General features: G+C 35.0%; 2 protein-coding genes across 3 annotated transcripts in view; one reads left to right on the forward strand and one right to left on the reverse strand.

Annotated features, from left to right (window-relative positions):
• Positions 1-224: 224 nt before the first annotated feature.
• Positions 225-19,153, reverse strand: part of ELP1 (elongator acetyltransferase complex subunit 1) — a 65,901-nt gene continuing 46,972 nt past the window's right edge. The window contains exons 30-38 of one of the 2 annotated variants that reach the window (XM_051966881.1): positions 16,692-16,754; positions 16,233-16,293; positions 15,246-15,359; positions 14,822-14,933; positions 13,592-13,719; positions 12,896-13,050; positions 10,773-10,851; positions 10,032-10,128; positions 225-996 (exon numbers count right to left, since the gene is read on the reverse strand). In XM_051966881.1, the coding sequence (XP_051822841.1) occupies positions 10,061-10,128; positions 10,773-10,851; positions 12,896-13,050; positions 13,592-13,719; positions 14,822-14,933; positions 15,246-15,359; positions 16,233-16,293; positions 16,692-16,754 (780 nt within the window). In that variant the 3' untranslated portion in view covers positions 225-996; positions 10,032-10,060. Of the gene's footprint in view, positions 997-7,084; positions 8,455-10,031; positions 10,129-10,772; positions 10,852-12,895; positions 13,051-13,591; positions 13,720-14,821; positions 14,934-15,245; positions 15,360-16,232; positions 16,294-16,691; positions 16,755-19,153 lie in introns of those variants that run through there. The other variant, XM_051966873.1, reaches the window with a different exon arrangement.
• Positions 940-2,509, forward strand: ACTL7A (actin like 7A). The gene has a single exon (XM_051966891.1). It carries the CDS (start codon positions 1,035-1,037, stop codon positions 2,367-2,369), a length of 1,335 nt encoding a protein of 444 aa, XP_051822851.1. The 5' UTR covers positions 940-1,034; the 3' UTR covers positions 2,370-2,509.

Here is a 19,153-nt window from a genome sequence, read left to right on the forward strand (position 1 = left end):
ACACATAAACAAGAGCTCTTTTTACTACTCAGTTTTTGAGAGTGTAAAAGAGTCCTGATATCAAAAAGTTTGGGAACAGCTTGATTTAAGACTTAAGCTGCAGAAAAAGTACTAATATACCTAGAGAAAATTTCCTCATGCCAATGAAACTTGCAAGCACATTGCATTTTAAGAAAAACAGAAAATACATAAAGCTTTTTTTTAAATAAAACATTCTTGAAAAATTTCTTGTGTTGTTGTATAAATATTTTATATTTATAATAGCATCTACCTAACATTATTTTAAGAAGCCATGTCTCCACTGTAGTTTTGCAGAATGAATAGACCCATAAAGCTGGGTAATACTTTTAGTCCCACCAGGCAGTGGTGTTTGTTTGCTAGTAAGGATGTGGTATAGAGAATGCTTCTAGGCAGCTTAGTTACTAAGTTGTGATTTCTAGGGGGGCCAACAAACAAGTCTCCTTGAGAATTGTCATTATAGGAAAGAAAAAGCAATATGCTTTTATTTCTGGCATTAATTATTTTTATATTTAATTTTTAAAATGCCATTTAGTATCATTTTCTCAGGGATATAAATTATATACACAATTGGAGGGGAGTGGTAAGTGGGAACAGGTGAAATAGATTGGTCCACAATAATTTTTCCCACTGTAATCTTTCATTAAAAAGGCTGAGAACCACTCAGAGGCAGGGATAAGGAAAAAGAAACCACCCACAAAGTGTTCTATGGCAAGTGGTACAGAAAGGGAAGCAAAAGGTTTGAGAGACTTAAAAATAATTAGTTCTGGGAAAAAAGCACCCAGAAATGAACAACTTTTTTTTTTTAATCCAAGATTTATCCTAGAGCAGGGCAAACTTCTCAGTGACTGAAAATCATTATTCCACCAGGCTATCCCAACAGTTGCCTTATGTCATAATCAGTGATGTCATTGTCAGGAAGATTCTGAAGTCACCATTTTGATTTTGGCCTCTTCCTCTGTATTACGCCAATCGAGCCTAAGGAAAGAGACATCCATGAGAGGAGGGGAAAAAATATGGCATTTACAAGGACATGGGCTCCACAGGTAGCGATTATAGGGGAAGGTCCAGCAAAGAGAGCTCTACTTGTTAAAGCAACTGAACAATTTTCAAAGGAACCCGAATCTTTCCAGGTTGCCTCCTTGACAGAAGGTCCCGCAAAAAAGGCACTGCTTATCAACAACAAGAAGAAACCCGAAGAAAATGCCCTTTCTACATTAGTTAAGGAGAAACCCAAAAGAGTCAAAAAAACTAAAGCAGTGGTTGTTGACATCGGCACGGGCTACTGTAAATGTGGCTACGCTGGAGAGCCCAGGCCTAGTCATATAATTTCAACTACAGTAGGGAAACCTTACATGGAGACCGCCAAAACCGGAGACAACCGAAAAGAAACGTTTATTGGTCACGAGCTCCTCTACCCCGATATCCGCCTTAAATTAGTCAATCCCCTGAGACATGGCATCATTGTGGACTGGGATTCGGTGCAGGATATCTGGGAATATCTTTTTCTGCACGAGATGAAGATCCCTACCGAGGAACATGCTGTTTTGGTGTCAGATCCTCCCCTAGGCCCGTATACCAACAGGGAGAAGTATGCAGAGATGCTCTTTGAAACCTTCAACACTCCAGCAATGCACATAGCCTATCAATCTCGACTGTCCATGTACTCTTATGGAAAGACATCAGGTCTGGTCGTAGAAGTCGGCCATGGTGTTTCCTACGTGGTCCCCATCTTTGAGGGGTATCCTTTGCCGAGCATCACAGGCAGGCTGGACTACGCTGGCTCTGACCTCACCACCTACCTGATGACGCTGATGAATCAATCTGGTAAGCAATTTTCAGAAGACCAAACGAACATTGTGGAAGACATCAAGAAGAAACACTGCTTTATGGCTCCTGATCCTGTCCCAGAGAGCTCCTCTGTGAAAGATGACGCAATTATCTACCAGCTTCCAGATGGAGAAGAGATTATTCTTGGCCAAGAACGTTTCCTGTGTTCTGAGATGTTCTTCAAGCCTTCCCTTATCAAATCCATGCAGCTGGGCCTTCATACCCAGACCATGACCTGCCTCAACAAGTGTGACGTTGCCCTCAAAAGGGACCTCATGAACAACATTCTGTTGTGCGGGGGCACGACCATGTTGAATGGCTTTCCCGCCCGTTTTCAGAAGGAGCTGTCTAAGATATGCCCGAATGACACCCCCACAGTGAGTGTGTTACCTGAAAGGGACACTTCGGTGTGGACGGGGGGGTCCATCCTGGCCTCCCTTCAGGGATTTCAGTCCCTCTGGGTCCAGCGGTCAGAATACCAGGAACATGGGCCTTTCTTCTTATACAGGAGATGTTTCTGAAGCCAAAGCATGTCTGCTGGAACATGTGCTTGTGACTCAATTAACTCTGCTGCCTCTCAGGACAGTGGCCCAAGATATATCTAAAATACCGTAACTCATGTTCTATTCAATAATTACCATGTTCCAATTCACAGTGTAAATGATCTTCTGTTGCTTGATTTCACAGGAATGGCAGACATCACAAAGATGTCATCTGACTTAGGTATTTGCCAAAATGAAAGGATTTAACCTAAAAAAACCTTATTTTTCCTTTAGAGGAAAAAGCCTGGTTTATTTACTTACATGCAATGCTGATTTAGTGCAATTTTATAATCAGAACTGGGGAAAGTCAGAGGGTTTATTACTTGTCATGCTGACTATAGCTTACCAGGGGAGATTTTTTTAAATGCTTATTTTCTCCTCAAAATTGAAGTAAAACTATCCAAGAGGAAAAATGTTCAAGATAATAAGAAAAGGCCAATCATCTGTGTAAATACTCTATTTCGAAGTGGGCAGGCAAGACTCAGCAAAGTATAGACATAATCAAAGAAATCAGCAATTTAGTAAAAGCCACATGGACTCAAGTTCATAACCCTCCATAGGCTATTTATAGAGAAATACAAATTTATATTTTCCACTCAGGGCCATATCTATCAAAGAAATATGAAATTATTCTCAGAACATGGCCATCAATAATCTTATACTATAAGATTAAAAAAATTATGGGTGTGGATCATTTCATACCCTCCCAAACTGAGACTAGAATTAATAGGTTGTATTTGTCAAGTAGGATGACTATAGCAATGGGTCAATCATAGAAATACATGATCAACAAGCATTTAAGCAATTATTGTATGCTAAATACTGTACTAAGAATTGCATTCCTAATGAGTCACAGATCTAATAATTTTTATTTCTCCAAGAAACAAAGTTAAGATAGTGGTAAAAGTCCCTTTGTCAACAACTGTCAACCTTAAATTCCCTAGGCCTATTTCCTCATCTGCAAAATCAATTAGATTAGATGGCCTTAAGTTATCTTCTACTTCTAAACCTAAGATACTTATTATTAATTGTATAAATATATACTAAATACCTTTGTATATAAGTATATCCAGAATAGGTACTTAAGTATCCATACTAAATACTTATAAATACACATTAAATATCTATTTCTCATGGGAGAGAGAAAGTCTGATACAGTAGAAAGACTGCTAGATTTGGAGTCAGGTTTCTCTCTGAGATCCTAATGTCACTAATGAATCAATCTTCTCCAAGTCTCAATTCCCTCGGCCAGAATAGACTTCTAAAGTTCTTCTAGTACTAAATCTGTGATTTTTGATTTTGTACATGACACAATCCCTGCTATCTGTACCTAACCATAGGCAAGTTATATTCTAAGCTTCTAATTTTGTTATCTGCAAAATTAGACTATTGAACATGTGTCCTTAAAATTGAAAGTTCTGTGACACCTAGGTGAATGAATGTGCTTAAGGTACTGACTAAGTCCTATACCAGCAGGGGCCTTGTGTTCATAGTACTTTGAACTCATTAAAGTTGGTGACATACACAGAAATAATTGTACTAGTATTGCTGTTGTAAGTAGAGGGCCAAAAACTGTAGCACTTCTACGGTCTATTTTTCACCCAAGTCTGGAAGTGTTCTTAGGAGTTTCAGGGTAATGAAACATTCAGTGGGAATAAATATGACCTAAGCTGAGCAAAGTCACCTGTGTATTTGATCCTTGGTCTAGAATCCCTATTTGGTTGTAACCCTTCTCTTTCTCCTCCTCATCCTCCATTAAATAAAAGAACAAATTCATGAACTTTTAACAGAAAAGTAGACCTGTGTGGAAAACTTCTGTCTCTGTCTCTCATGTATCTGGAATTCAAAGGAAAAATAGAGTATTTGCTACTGGTCAGGGTCACCTCTGGTAGTGGTTTCCAATGTAGGAAGTACTATTCCCCCAAAGGGAATTGATGGGGGAGGGAAGGGCTCATGACCAGCCAGTGGGAGAGAGTGAGTGGTTTCCCATTTCCAAGATCATCATGACCACCATGAATAAGAGCCAATTGAACGCTTGTCTCCAACACCATCTCACTTTCTCTTGGCTTATTAATACCCACCACTCCCCTGCTTTCACCATGGTACAAGTTCCTTATGTTTCCTTCCAGTTCCAAGTGTCACTTCCTCAAGTGGTTACAACTCAGTGATCCACGTCTACTGTATGGGGGCCACTGCAAAGAACTCTTCCTCATCTCCTGTATCCACACCCTGCTCCAAAGCACTGGCTGTGGCAGGTGCACTGAAAGTGCTGGTAAAGATCAACTGTCACACAGATGGATGGGCATGGATAGGGTACCATCTTCATTGCTCATCTCATTTTTTCCCTTCTGTGTATTTCCCTATTTCTGTCAAGAACACTCCATACATCACCTAGGTTTACTACCTTAGTTCTTCACTCTTGCACACCACATATCCAATTAGCCACATCATCTTCTCCATCTTTTTTATCCCCTTTTCTCCACTCCCATTATCATTCCAGTTCAAAACCCTCTCACCTATATATTGTTGCAGTAGTATCCTAATTGTTCTCCTTGTTTAGTCTTTCCCGGTTCTAATCCATTCTCCACAGATGCCCAAATTAAGTCTGCTGTGTAAAGTCTGAAAGCTTCCTTTTGGCTCTAGGATCAAATAAAAACTACTTTTTGTTTGACATCTAAGTGCCTCCCTAACTTGGCTCCAACCTACCTTTCTAAGTTAATTGTACACCATTTCCCTCTTAGCATTCTTATGATGTAACCAAATTTGCCTTGTTCCTTACAGCAGAGTACATGTTCCCTTACTCTTGCCTCATAAAATCCCGTTTCTTTCAAATCTAACCTCAACTACTACCTTCTACAAGAAGGTTTCCTGATTCTCCCAGGTCCTATAACCCACCCTTGCAAAATCACCTTGTATGTATTTTGTGTATATCCTATCTATGCTAATTTACATAGGTTTTCTCCTCAGATAGGATGTGAGTTGCTGGAGGGCAGGAAACATTTTAGTCTTGCTTTTGTATCCTGGTATTTGTGACTTGTTCAATGGACATTTCCTTGAACACCATTTCCTGTGGGCCCTTTCATGATTTAGACATGATCCTAACAAAATTAAGGTGATGTTTCCTTGCACATTTTTTTTTCCTGGTTTCACTGATCCTCTTACAAGGTAATATAACAAATATTAAATAACCATATGTGCAATCTACTGTAGTAGATTCTAGAAATGCAAAAATAAGCTACATTTCTCATGCTCTCCAAGAATTTACATCTAGTAGCAGTAATGAAATGTACACAGATACATATAACTAAAATTAAATTGTGATACTTAATGAGGAAAAAAGTGTTGAGATGAGGGAGAGTTCATTTCAAATTAGGAGTGTTAGGAAAGGCTTCATGGAAAAGGTAGCATTATACTGGTCTGGAAGGAGGGTAACGTATCAGAGCAAAGATGAAAATTTGTATATTAATTTGTATACTTGTACATTAATAGACAAGCAGGAACTAGGAAAAGATACATGAGTAAGTATGGGAACTATTTGAAAGAGAAAGAGGGATCCAGTTCTGATGTAGAATATATGATGAGAAAAACTATTAGAGAGTGAGATAGTTTGGAGCCAATATGGAAGCATTTGAACAATTCAATAGGCAATAAGGAGTCATTGCTGGGCTTAAAGTTAGCTGCTTTCTTGGGTTGGTTGGGCTATAAAAAACTCAGCATACCTTATCCTAGCCTAGCCAATCTCTCTTCCTATTTGTTTATATTCAAACCACTTAATGAAGAACTATGTGTCAACTATGTCCCAGGCTAAAAACACAAAAACGAACCGTCTGCCCTCGAGGAGCTTATGTCCTAAAACGAAAAGGTGACAATGTTTTTGGATTGGGGAAAGGCAGAATGAAAGGAATGAGGGAGCAGGACAGGTGGGGGGGGGGGGAGGCGGGGAAGGAGGAGCTAATACTGGCAAGACAGGGAAAGGCTTCCTGCAGGTAGGCATCAAGATGAGCCTGGAAGAAAAATAGATTTGAAGCTCAAAACCTAACATGCCAAAAAACTCCAGACTTCCTGGTAGTTTTACATATTGTAAAATATTAAATAATTTCCTATTAATTCATTGTATCTCTTGATAGAATGTCAGTTCCTTGAAGTCAGAATGTGCTCCATCTTTATTTCTGTATGTTCTGGTGTTTAAATAATAGTTAAATGTAGCTCTCTTATGGCTCCTTCTCAAGTTCTAAAATCATTCAATGCCCAATATTCTTACTACCTACACAGATTCTGATGCTTTCTTTTAAATCCTGTTTTGTCTTCATTCCCCAATCACCGATCTTGCTTTCAAGAACTTTCTCCCTATCTTCATCAATCAACAAACAAGTTTTTAAGTACCTATTATGTTAACCAGCCATCCTAATGTTCTTCAGGATTGGCTATATTTAAAGAACAAAAATTAAAAAGGGAGAAAAAGAGGTTAACACAGGTTTACTATTATGTTTTTATTTAACTTGGTTCTCTTTGTTTTTCAGATAAAGAACAAGAAGGAGCTAATGATTAGACACAAGTTTAAAGACCCCCCCCCCCCAAACTTCCTTTTTTGATATCAGAATGAAGAATTTATCATTCCTCAAATTAAATTTACAAATTACTTATTTAGGGAACTATATATTTAAATTAAGTTGGACATATCTTTATAACATAGTAAAGGTTTTTTTTTTTTTAATTGTGTTTTAAAACAAGCTTTGAGAATTGACAAGATACTGACAATTTCCTTTTCATGTTTCTCATGCAAGGCCACAGTGACCCAATGTGGGAACAAAGGAAAGAGTGAAGAATGATTGAGATCTATTCTCAGTACCATCACTCCTTGCCATTATAAATCTTCAGCTTGTTAGACTCTGCTGGGAAAGTAGATAGCAAGAGCTTTAGCTATTTGCTTCCCATTATTTTAAAGACTGGTGTTTGCAGACTGAGCACCCACTAACTTATAGAATTCTGCTTTTCCTGTTTATTCTCATTTAATCGTGAGGAAAGTGCTTTATAAACCTTAGAGTGTAGAGTTGTAAATGGAGTAGAGGCAGAGGGATATAGAGGGGAAATTATTGGCTTTGGGATCAGAACAATTAATTTCAAAACCTGCCTTTGATAAGTTAATATTTCCTTCGTTTCAGTTTCCTCATTTGTAAAGGACCCCCATGGTCCCTGAAGCTCTTTCTGGGTTTGGCTTTAAGATTCTACATTTCTTATTAATATTTGTGACTTCCCAAAACTGAATTGTTTCTTCCTGCTTCCCTGAGCTTGCCACTGAGCAGAGATATCATATTTGTAACATGATAGAAAAATTATTGAACTATGGACTTATTATGAACTACTATAGTGGTCAATAACAGGGGGAACTAAATAGTTAAACTACATATTTACACATATGATTTATATACAAATCTACAAAAATCTTTCCTACTTTTAATATTTCATAACAAAGACTTTTTTTAGATACTCAATGTTTATCATGTAATAAAGGTCGACAGCTTAGCAAAACACAAATTCAACCTCATTTCTGATACTTAAGCATTAGTCCTCTAACTATTTAATAGATGAAAATAGCAGATAGTTCAAGAATTCACATAGGTACTATTAATGTATTTTTTTAGAAAAGAGTTGGATTATTTGTGTTGTGTGTGTATGTGTGTATTTTTTGATTCAACTTAAAACATTTTTTATTGAGATCTTTTATTTTCATATCACTTTAATTTCTCAAAATATCTCTAACCCCCAAGTACATGCAGGGTTTCACACCTATGGATATTCTCTGCAAAGAGGGGTGAGGTGGAGATGGGGTATATATTTTCACATCTCTTTTGCAGGTACAAGTTTATTCATCATAATAGATTTTCTAAAAAATCCTTTCCATGTACACTGTTGAAATCATTGTGCATATACATTTTTCCAGATTTAGCAAGTTATTTCACCTTTCCCCCAGAGTTCTCTGTCTTCTACACAGCATAATATTCCATTACATCATAAACCAGAGTTTGTTGAGTCATTCTTCAAATGATGTAGTCTCAGCATTTTTCTAAAGAGATATGATATTCTTGCTAATGCTCTGGACAGTTTAAAAAAAAAAAAACAAACCCTTCTTTGGGATTCCAGTAAAATGTAAACTCAAATGAAGGAGCTCTTCTTAATTTTTGACTTTTGGACATATTTTTATGTGTTTAATAAAGACTTATTGAATGCCAAATTGTTACAGAGCCCAGATTCTAATCTGCTTCAATTCTTAAATAGTATGACCTTAATTATTACAGGGCTTGCAGGAAGCATAATTCTGCAAATATTTTTATTCCTATTCCTAGCTCAAAGTTTGCATCTTATAATTTATTTAAATCAATATCAAATATGACAAATTTGACTACATATATCAGAAAGTTACCAAAGGCAAGCAAAGGTGTAAAAATTCTTATATCACTATTTTATATCCAGAGTAATAAAAATAAAATTTCTTAGTGGTTTACATTCTGTAATCAGTAAAATCTGTATAGGAGCTATTTTGTGGTTTCATTTCATATAAAGGGCAGTTCATGGAAGTTCTGAATAAGACATTTCAGTCATGGAGTAGTAATGAGAATGAACTGGGCTGCAAGCTCAAGATTTATATCCATATACTCTATCTTTCTTTTAATTTTAACTTCTTTCCTCAGAACAGGGAAGAAAATCATCCTTAAAAATCTATTTGTCAAAAAGAATGGAATGGAAATCAGAACACCAATAATCAAAACAAAGTAGTATCTGAAACTCTACCTAACATATTAACAAAAAATCTTGGGGAAACCAGGAGTTACATTATCTACGCCACGTAGACATTCTGCTAAATTCTGTTCTAAATATAACAGTATTTTATAGGCATTTCAATTTGAGTTAATTGTCTAACACTGCTATCTCATTAGCATTAAGTATCAAGGCAGTAAAAATAGTTCACATAGTTCACAACCAACTATAGTAGAAAAAACTCAACACTCAGAAGCTCATGATTTGTTGAGGTATAACCTGTAATTTTCATCAAAGTAACAACTGCAAGCAAACTAAGTGAAAATTGATAAATAGGAAAATTTAAAAATTCAATGGAACGATAAAACTTATTATGCTTTAGTAATTTGGTGGTATGACTACTAATAGCTTATTTTTCATATATATATTCCCTTTTGCCAAGAACTTAAAGCATATGATTGGCATGAAGTCATTTGCCCTCACAGCACACTTGTGAGGGGGGAAGACAGGAATCATTCTCATTTTAAAGATGAGAAAATTACATACAAAGGCTTAAGTAATTTGCCACTGTGTATTAAAGTGCAGCGAGAAGAGGAGTTAAGACTAGCTTCTGCATTAAATAGTATTCATTAACTTTTTAAGAGTGAGGTACTTGTAACTGATACTATATACAGACTGAAGTCTGTTTTAAAAATGAGAACTTAGCATAAGACAATGAAGAGATGAGTACTCTGAAAAAAATTTTAAGGTGTTAACCAAGGTCTGACCCAAAAAGCAATTGTAATTTCAGAGGATATTCCTCTCATATTCTCCAAGGTTCAAATATTAAGATCTCAAGATTGGTATAGGAAAACACTGAGATGAATTTAAAATAATGTTATTCACCCTTAAAGCACTTCCAAATAGCAGCAATATTATTCTAGAAGGTTCAGTTTCCACTGGATAGTTTTATTGATCTTTGGAGGTATAAAAAGTTCTGCATCTGGAAAAAAAAGAAAATGGAAAAAAATCTTGATAAGAAAACATCTATAGTGGAAGAAGGTACAATTATATGTTAAAATGAACCCAAGATCCTTGAAATTCCACATTTGTTATATTAACAGAAAACAAAGAATTGTGATCTTTTTTTTCTATTATCAGAAGTTGTTACACTTTGCTCTTGGTAACTACACATTACTTCCCTTACATATACACAAAGGAAATAAAATACTCATTTAAGTGATTCAACACGTAGAAAATTGGTAGTGGGACTGAGATTTTGTTCTCTTTCTATCCTGCTCATTTAGGGTTATTTTTCCAGTTTCCTGTCACTGTATCCAACTTCAGGAGGCAATATAATGCTAGGGTCACTGACATCATTTTGATTAGATTCCATGTAAAATCTTGATTTAATGAGGTTTTCAGCTAATAGCTTACGCTCTGTCAAATTTAATACATCAAATTCTAATAGGAATATGAATACTCTTAATGATCCTCAAGACTGCTACAGTGGAATTTGACTTGAATGTTAAATACACATGTCTATCAATTTAAAATTAAGAACTTATGAGAAGTGACCAGAAACTTAGAATGACAAAGTTTTTTCTTCAGTTTACTAACATATCCATATTTTTTTGAAGAACTAACCCTGGAATACAGGAGCTGAAGCCTTTTGCTGTCGATAGGAAGCCATGATGCTGTTTGCAGTTGAATTGGGACCTAGAACCTAAGGAGAAAAATATTATTGTCAATACATTCATTGATAATTTTTTTTTTGTTTTAGGTGCAAAATGTCTACAACATTCAAAGGATCTGCCAGATGAATAAGGACAGGGCCTCTCCAATACACTTTGCTAGCATAGCCACACAACTCTCAAAAGAATAAGAATTTGTGAATTTGTACCAATGGTCTTATTTAGACACCTGACATTAGGGGGAAAAGCTTTGATTTTGAGGATATCTGAATCCTGTTATGTATGTATACATGTATGCAAAAAATATTTGCTGAAAATTCGCCAATTGACGCAACACTTGAGCTTATTATAAAAAATAAGTGTGTGGTTGTTTCCTCTAGAATTGCAAAGATTTGGATTGGTGTCTAAGAAGATCAGTTCAGTAAAACTATGAGGGGGGAAAAAAAGAGACCCTATAAACTTCCAGAAGGTTTATTTACCCCCAAAGTTGCAATCTCAGTGAAGTTGATCACTTAAAATACATACATATATAATTTTATTTTGGCTTTCATTAGGTGACAAGTCTAAGTAGGTATTCAAACATACGAACAACTTAAGAAAAAAAGAAATTGAGTTGAAATCTAACAGCAAACAAAAACTCAAAACTGAATTGCAAAAGATTTTTGGCCTAGTGAAACAGCAAAGCAAACTGGATAAAAAGCTGGTCTTCGAATAAGGAAAAATCATATATGTTCACCTTGGACACATATTTGCTACGTGACCAGGGGCAAATCACTTAGCCTCTGAATACCCCCAAGCAATTCCATAAAACCCAAAATCATGGATCAGTTGCACCACCAAAGATTATTGGTCTGGATTACCCCCTATCCCAATCTGTACCATGGAATGATGAACACAAAGAATTTAGAGATATATGGAATACTTATATGACCTAATGCAGGATGAGTAAAGTAAAATCAAGAGCATATGTACCAATGACTAATAGCAATGTAAAAAGATATCTAAAGTCAAGAGGCCTTCTTCAGACCTCCTCCTCTGGATTAATGGGTTCAGCTCTGGGCATTACGGTTGAAGTACAATGGTGAGTACAATATTTGTCTATAGGATGGCAAGCGGGATCATTCATTAAATGAGAGGGTTCCACAAGAATTAGTAAGGTTCTAAGTTTAGCTTTAAGCTATGCTTAGCTTCAAACTGCACTAAAATTTTTGGGACCCTCTGTATACCATGTTGAAGGATCTGGAGAACTTTAGCCTGAAAAAAGAATCAGGATGTCCTAATTGTGCTAAAAAACTAAAGGGTTGTCATATGGAAGAAGCATTAAACTTACTGTTAGGCTCCAAAAGAGTTGCAAAAAAACAAATTATGCTTTAATGTCAGGAAAGACTTTCTAATAATATTAGAACTTTTCAAAAAATTGAGTATGCTTCAAAAGTTGGCATGTTCCTCTATTATGGAGGTCTTCAGGTTGGGGCTAGATGACCACATGCCATGTGTGTATGTAAGGGATATTCTTTTTGGCTAAGAGTGAGAAAAGATGATCCCTTTCAACTATCAAATTCTGTGGAAAAGTATGATAAATCTTTTGAGTCATATACAATCTTTTTTTTTCCTTTTTGGAAATGTTCAGGCTGATGTCTATTAAATTTGTAATTCACTATATGTTCCAGGTAGGTCATTTAGCCTCAGTTTTCTAATTTATAAGGTCCTATATTTCTTATTCATAAGGTTCTTATCCTACCAACCTAAAAAGGTGTATCTATGTGAGGATCAAATGAAGTAAAATATATCAAAATGTTAGAAAACCAAAAATTTCTTAAGTCTCAGGGGTTACAGTATTCATGCACCCCATTTTTTGTTTGTTGTGGAACCTTCTTTTTAAAGGTGAGGGCATTCATTACTCTGTCCCTTTTTATTGAGTTGCCTTAGTGAAATTTTCTTGTATTTTAATTTGCTTATTCATCAGTTTACTAATCCAAAAAAAAAAAAAAATCCAAGCAAATTTATTTTTGGTAATTCCCTTACTTATAAAATGGAAGTTTAAATACAAAACAATGCAATTTAGTGAAAACTTACAGGAATAGTTAGATTCTGCTGGCGGGAAGGTGTCCAAATTTCTGGGATTGAACTTTCCATCAGATGCAGAGTATTCTCAAACATTTTCTGTAACTCTCTTGCTTGTTCATCATACTCAAAGAGAAAGAGTACTTTTAAAAGCTGGTAAATGTCATCTAGGGAGAATAAATTTGAGACATTATCAGGATCTAAGATTTGCATCCTCAATTCCTTTAATACTACTGAAAAGGCTATTTTTTTCCCAAAAGGAACATAAATCAATCCTTATATATTCCTCTCCTCCAAAAAACAAACTGCAATTTTTAGTGTTTCTATTTCATGGGAAATAAGTTATACTATGGCTTACTCTCTACCCTTCTACTAGTTTTCTTTAATTCAGTGGTAGTGTTAAGAATTCATAATTTGGATCAATCAAAAAGTTTGATTACTATTTGTGGAATCCAGGGTGAAGTCTTTATTGCTTTGGAGTGTGCATCTCCTCTGAACTATGTTGACTTCAAAGGCAGGGCCATTTCACGAGGGTATCAGAAATGGCTCCTCCTTTGTTGAAAACCTGTTTCTTATGGCTGGGACATCATGCCCATTACTAGTTTCTTGTCAGCCTATAAGTCTGTTCAATAAAACTAAGTACTTTCCTCTGAAGGAGTAGTTACTACATGAACCAATGTATTTGGCACATAAGCATCAAGAGTATACCTTTCAATTTTTCAATGCTGTTTACCACTTCACTCAGGGCTTCCAAAAGGGCTAGGTCTTCAAGGGGACTCCCCTCTTTCAGGCTGTGCTTCTTTCTTTCTGCTTTTCGGCGATTCTTGGAGGACCTCCTATTAGGAGATTTGAGAATTATTTTCAAAAAGGAGAACTTCTCAATGGAGAATCAGAGAACTTGAGTAGGGTGGGATGGTACTGATCAATCTATAAATGACTGAGAACTACTATTAAGGAAGAAATTGCCTAAAGGATATTTAAATATGGAGATTTAGAATTGGAAAAGACTTTTAAGTTGTCTAGCCAGATTCTTTTTTTGAGATGATAAAATTGAGGCCAACAGAAATTTAGTGTTTTCCCCCAAACTATGTAAGAATATATAATACGGCAAATTCAGATTTAGGTCCTGTGCATCTTGCTGCCTCCCTGTCCCTTGACACACAAGTGTGTGTACATCAAGAGTTGCAAAACTAGAAATGATGAAACTCTGGAGGGAGAAGTGGCTACATAATTGTATTATCTGTGTAATAGATAAAAGGAGGATAAATAGATAAAAGGAGGCAAAGTCCAACCCAAATCTTAGGCTCAGGGAGAGCAGCTTTCACAAAACAGGTCCTATCTCAAAGCCTATGATTCTAAAAGGGAAGTTAGTTTCAAAGAGATGAGATATTCTCAAGAAAGAAATTCTGTTGAGACAAACAAATAAGATTCCAATATGGCCCACAAGGGGGAAATGACTAAAGGACTAAAGTTTCTGAACAGGGAGGCATTTATTGATCAAATAAATTGATGCAAAGTCAGATAACTATGGATGAATGTAAAAGAATAAAGATCCCATAAAATACTATCAGAATATTTAAATTCTTCCAACAGCAGCTTTAAGTGAATTCTAAAGACTTTTTAAAGTGTTTTTTTTATCTCTACTGGAAGAACAAAGTAATCTTTGGGTGGATGACAATAATAGGAATGAAGAAAAAACAGAACTAAATATAATTTTGCTCCCCCCACTCATAAAATTATCTTCAAACAACTAAACATAGGGGAAAAACTAATGGGAAATTAAATACCAAGACAGTAACTAAGGATATCATATGAGGGGCTCTTTCCACTACTGCATATTGTAACCTCTGTCCTAAAAATACCAAATATTTGCATTTTATAGTATGAAGACCATAGTGCTAAGAATATAGCAAATTATTTAATAATCAGTATACACACGCAGATATCCTGGAGTTACTATGAGAATATCTGCCACTCATGTCACTACCACTCATGATACTGCTAGTTTCAGAGAAGAGGTCTGACTCCTGGCCATTTGGCATATCATCATCTGTAAGAGAAGAAGGATAAACAAAATCTTTTTTATTCAGAGTTAAAGATGTACAAAAGCATACATTAACTTCTGAGTCTCCCTTCCAAACATATTAATTTAACAAGATAAGATGATTATGGTAAACTTGATAGGAAATGGAAAAATAAGAAAAATCATAAAAGTTCACTTTAAAATTAAATAAGACCATAAAAGATTCACTATAACTTGTTATTTTTCTAACATTATAATGTGATTCAATGACAGAATAAGCTTTTGCTTATTCTGCTTTGGGTTACCCTTATCATACAAATTAAGTCATTTAGCACCTACCCAGATTCCCTTGTTGTGCTTGTTCCTTTAGTTCTCGAACAACCAGGAAACGCTTTCTATGGCGAGTGAAAATGGCTGTCTGAGAATCCATAAGTACCATGTAGTTTTTTTGGGCTGTGTGGTAAAATGGGGAAAAAAAAAGTTTTAGGATGACTTTAAAGGCAAAGAGGCACAAGTAAAGGTTTTAAACAACAACAACAACAACTAGAACCCAGGAAGAAACAAGGGTTTCAAGTTTTCTAACCAAGATAGAAGAATTCTCACTAACATAATACACCATCTTATAATTTAGTCAGAAAAAAAGGAATGTGAAGTTTCAGCCTCCAGTCTGCGAGTCATTAAAAGCACCAAAATCGATATAGAAATTTTAAAAAAGATAATTTCATAATCCAACCAATCTTGGGGAGAAAACTTTTCTTAGGGTGTCAATAAGAGAATTAATCAAAATGAACAGAAGAAAGGCATCCAAGATGGGAGAACTAGTAGAATATGGTATCTTGAAAATAAAGGGAAAAGGAGGACCAATAATGCTAAATGATGGAAAAAAAGAGACTGAAAAAATTCATGAAATTTCTAAGACTGGGACATAAAATAGTGACTTAAAACTTTAATAGCTTAAAACTACAACTAAGAGTTTTGAAACATTCTATATAGTGCTTTAAGACTGACCCAGTGCTTTACAAATATTAAGTCATTTTATTTTCCTATCAACCCTGGGAGGTAGGGAGTAATTCTACTGAGGAGCAGACTGAGGCAAACAAGGATAAGTGACTTGCCCAAGGTCACACATCTAACAAGTGTCTGGTGCCAGATTTGAACTTGAACTTGGGTGTTCCTAACTCAAGGTCCAGTGGCTCTGTTGTGCTCCACTCTCCAGTGTGATACACTGGAAAAGACAATGGTCAGGACCTCTCAGGCCCTTTCCTCTTTGTTTCAAATTAAACATTTTAAAGCATGAATCCAAATTTAACAAAATCAAATACTCACCTTCTAAAATGGAAGGTTTAATATTAGTCTCTATGATGTCAAGTCGGTTGTATTTGTGAACCTAAAAGCAAAAACTCAACAATAATAACAGGAACAATGTGAACAGGCCTCCTCCAAGGATAAATAAATATTTAGGAATAGCTCATTTTAGAAAGTGAACTTCTTTTACAGTGACTTACTAAATGGCAGCTTCATGTACTAGGTTCAAAAAAAGTTAAGAAAAGTAAAATTTACTAACTTCAGACCAAATGTAAATATATATTACATTAGAGCTGAGCTCATTTCAGTATTTATAATGAAAGAAAAAAAATGAGCCATATCTAAATCTATTTCCTCAAACTCTCAAAGAGCATGAACTTACTATTGCCATTAGTAGATAAAAGATTTCAGATGACTTTCTTGCCACTTTCACTACCTTAACTCAATGTCCATCAAAAATCAATCTGAAAATGCTCTTACCAATCTTAGTGCTTCTTCCCAAGCAGCTCCTTCTAATAGCAACAGTATAGCTTCTTCATAATCCTGACAAGGAAATAAAAGATAAGGTAATCATTCATGTAAAATCCTCAATATTTAATAGTTTTCAAAAATGTTAAAATAAGTGAAATCAAGAAATAAACAAAATTTAATAATCAAGTCAGATCAGCCTTTACCTTCATTTGAAAAGCAACATAAACTAGGGTTCTTAATTGCTTTTTATTATCTTAAATATTATTTAAATTGTTTTCTATTCCTCAACAGAAAACACTGGATTGGGAGTCAGCATGGCATTAGGAAGCAGTAGTACTGGGCTTCACTTCCAGATCACCCACTGGCTCACACTGATTTAATTCACACTTCTCTAACTATACAACTGGATTTACTACCATTTGCTCCAGCAACAGTAAGGATAAATGATAAATGTTATGTGAAAGCAATAATTATAACAGGTAACATTTATAGTTTATAAAGCATTTTATGTCCTTAAATCTGATGAAGAAGATAATGCAAGTATCACTGCCCTCATTTTATAGTCAAGAGAGATTAAATGAAATAGTTAAAAATCACATAACTATTAGTCAGTAGGGCCAGGATTACAATCTACATTTCTTGGTTCAAAATTTAATGTTCTTTCTGCTATACCATGTTAGACATTTTAGGGAAAAAAATCCAAGTTATGTATACCTCATGTTATCCTAACAATTGTACTGATCTTTAGAAGCTAGAATCACAGAATATTAGCATATGAGGCTGTTAAAATGACCAAGTTAATTTCGTCATTTCAGCTTGAGGAAATCCAGGCAAGGAGAAGGTCATCCATTACATCTGAGGAAGGATTTGAATCCAGATCTTGTGATTCTAAATCCTGTGCACTTTTCCAACTTCTTCAGCAAAGTTGACATGTTACAGATGTACCCGAAAATTATGGATGCATTCCAGAAAAGAGAGCTGTAAATATATTCATGTAAACTTGATCCACAGTTCTACACTATATCAATACCTTTCCCTCTTTTTAAAAGGATAGTATTCATTTATATAAACTTCTTTCTATCTCTTTTGTCTATCAACTGACCAGCAAGATGCCCTATTTTTATTTAAAAAACCACTTTCTTATTGATAACTTTTGTTTTTACATTTAAAAAATACTTTCTTATGACGTATTAAGATTTTTGGGACATTTGATATAGATATGCCTATGTATATCTATGTGTATCTAAATTGTCCATATATCTTGATACCAAATCCTTATCTGAGAAACTTGATTTTTTTCCCCTCACTGGGCTACTCCTCTGTTCAACCTACACACAATAAATTTCTTTGTGTAAAACCTTTCCAATTTTATGTAATTAAAATCTGCATCTTTATTATTTTTTGTAATTATCTCTTATTTCTAAGAATATATCTGCCTACAGCTGGGAAACCTGTCTCTCTCCTAATTTTTTTTTTTTAAGTATGACCTTTAATATTAAGGTTAAGTATTTTTTGGAATTGTGGAATAATAAGAGCTGGAATAAGGCCAATTTCTGTCAGATTGCTTTCCAATTTTCTCATTAAGTTTTCATCAAATAGGGAGTTTTTTTCCTTAGGTAATTCATATTTTTGGGTTTATTGAACACTGGGATCTGGAATTCTACTGTTTCTGCTTCTTCCTTGTTTACTATATTCCACTGAACTACTTCTTAATTTTTTAACCAAATGGTTTTGATAGCTGCTACTTTATAATCTCTTCACATCATCAATGACTTTAGGAGAAAAGAGAGATAATAGAAAGGAGTATGTGTGTGAGCCAGGGGGAGGTGATAAAAGGGAGGATGGATTAAAGGAGGCAGTAGTTAGAAGCAAAACAGACTTTTGAGAAGAGACAGGATAAAAAAAGAAAAATAAAATTAAAATAGGATGGCAGGAAATACATAGGTAATAATCATAACTGTAAATGTGAATGGAATGAATTTATCTATAAAATGAAAGTGGTAAACAAAAGATAAGAAACCGGAATCCAACTCTCACTATGTATGTATGTAAACTTTTTTTTTTCACAAGAGATACATTTGATACAGAAAAAAACACAGACAGTTAAAATAAGGAGATGGAACAGAATCTATTATGCTTCAGATGAAGTTAAAATTTAAAAAAATTTTTAAAAAGGAAGGATAACAATAATAATCTCAGATAAATCAAAAGCAAAAACAGACCTAATTAAAAGAAATAATCAGAGCAACTTTTATTGTTATTCAGTCATCTTAATTGTGTCCAAAGCTTCACAATCCAGTTTAGGGTTTTCTTGCCATTTATTTCTCTAGCTCATTTTACAGATGAGGAAACTGAGGCAAATAGGGTTAAATGACTTGCTGAAATTAAACTAAAGAGATCACTTAAAAGCAAGATTCTTATTTAAACACAAGCTATGACTTCCTGATCTGGTCTGTATATTACATGTAACT

Source organism: Antechinus flavipes, chromosome 1, assembly GCF_016432865.1.
Source record: "Antechinus flavipes isolate AdamAnt ecotype Samford, QLD, Australia chromosome 1, AdamAnt_v2, whole genome shotgun sequence".
NCBI lineage: Eukaryota > Metazoa > Chordata > Mammalia > Dasyuromorphia > Dasyuridae > Antechinus > Antechinus flavipes.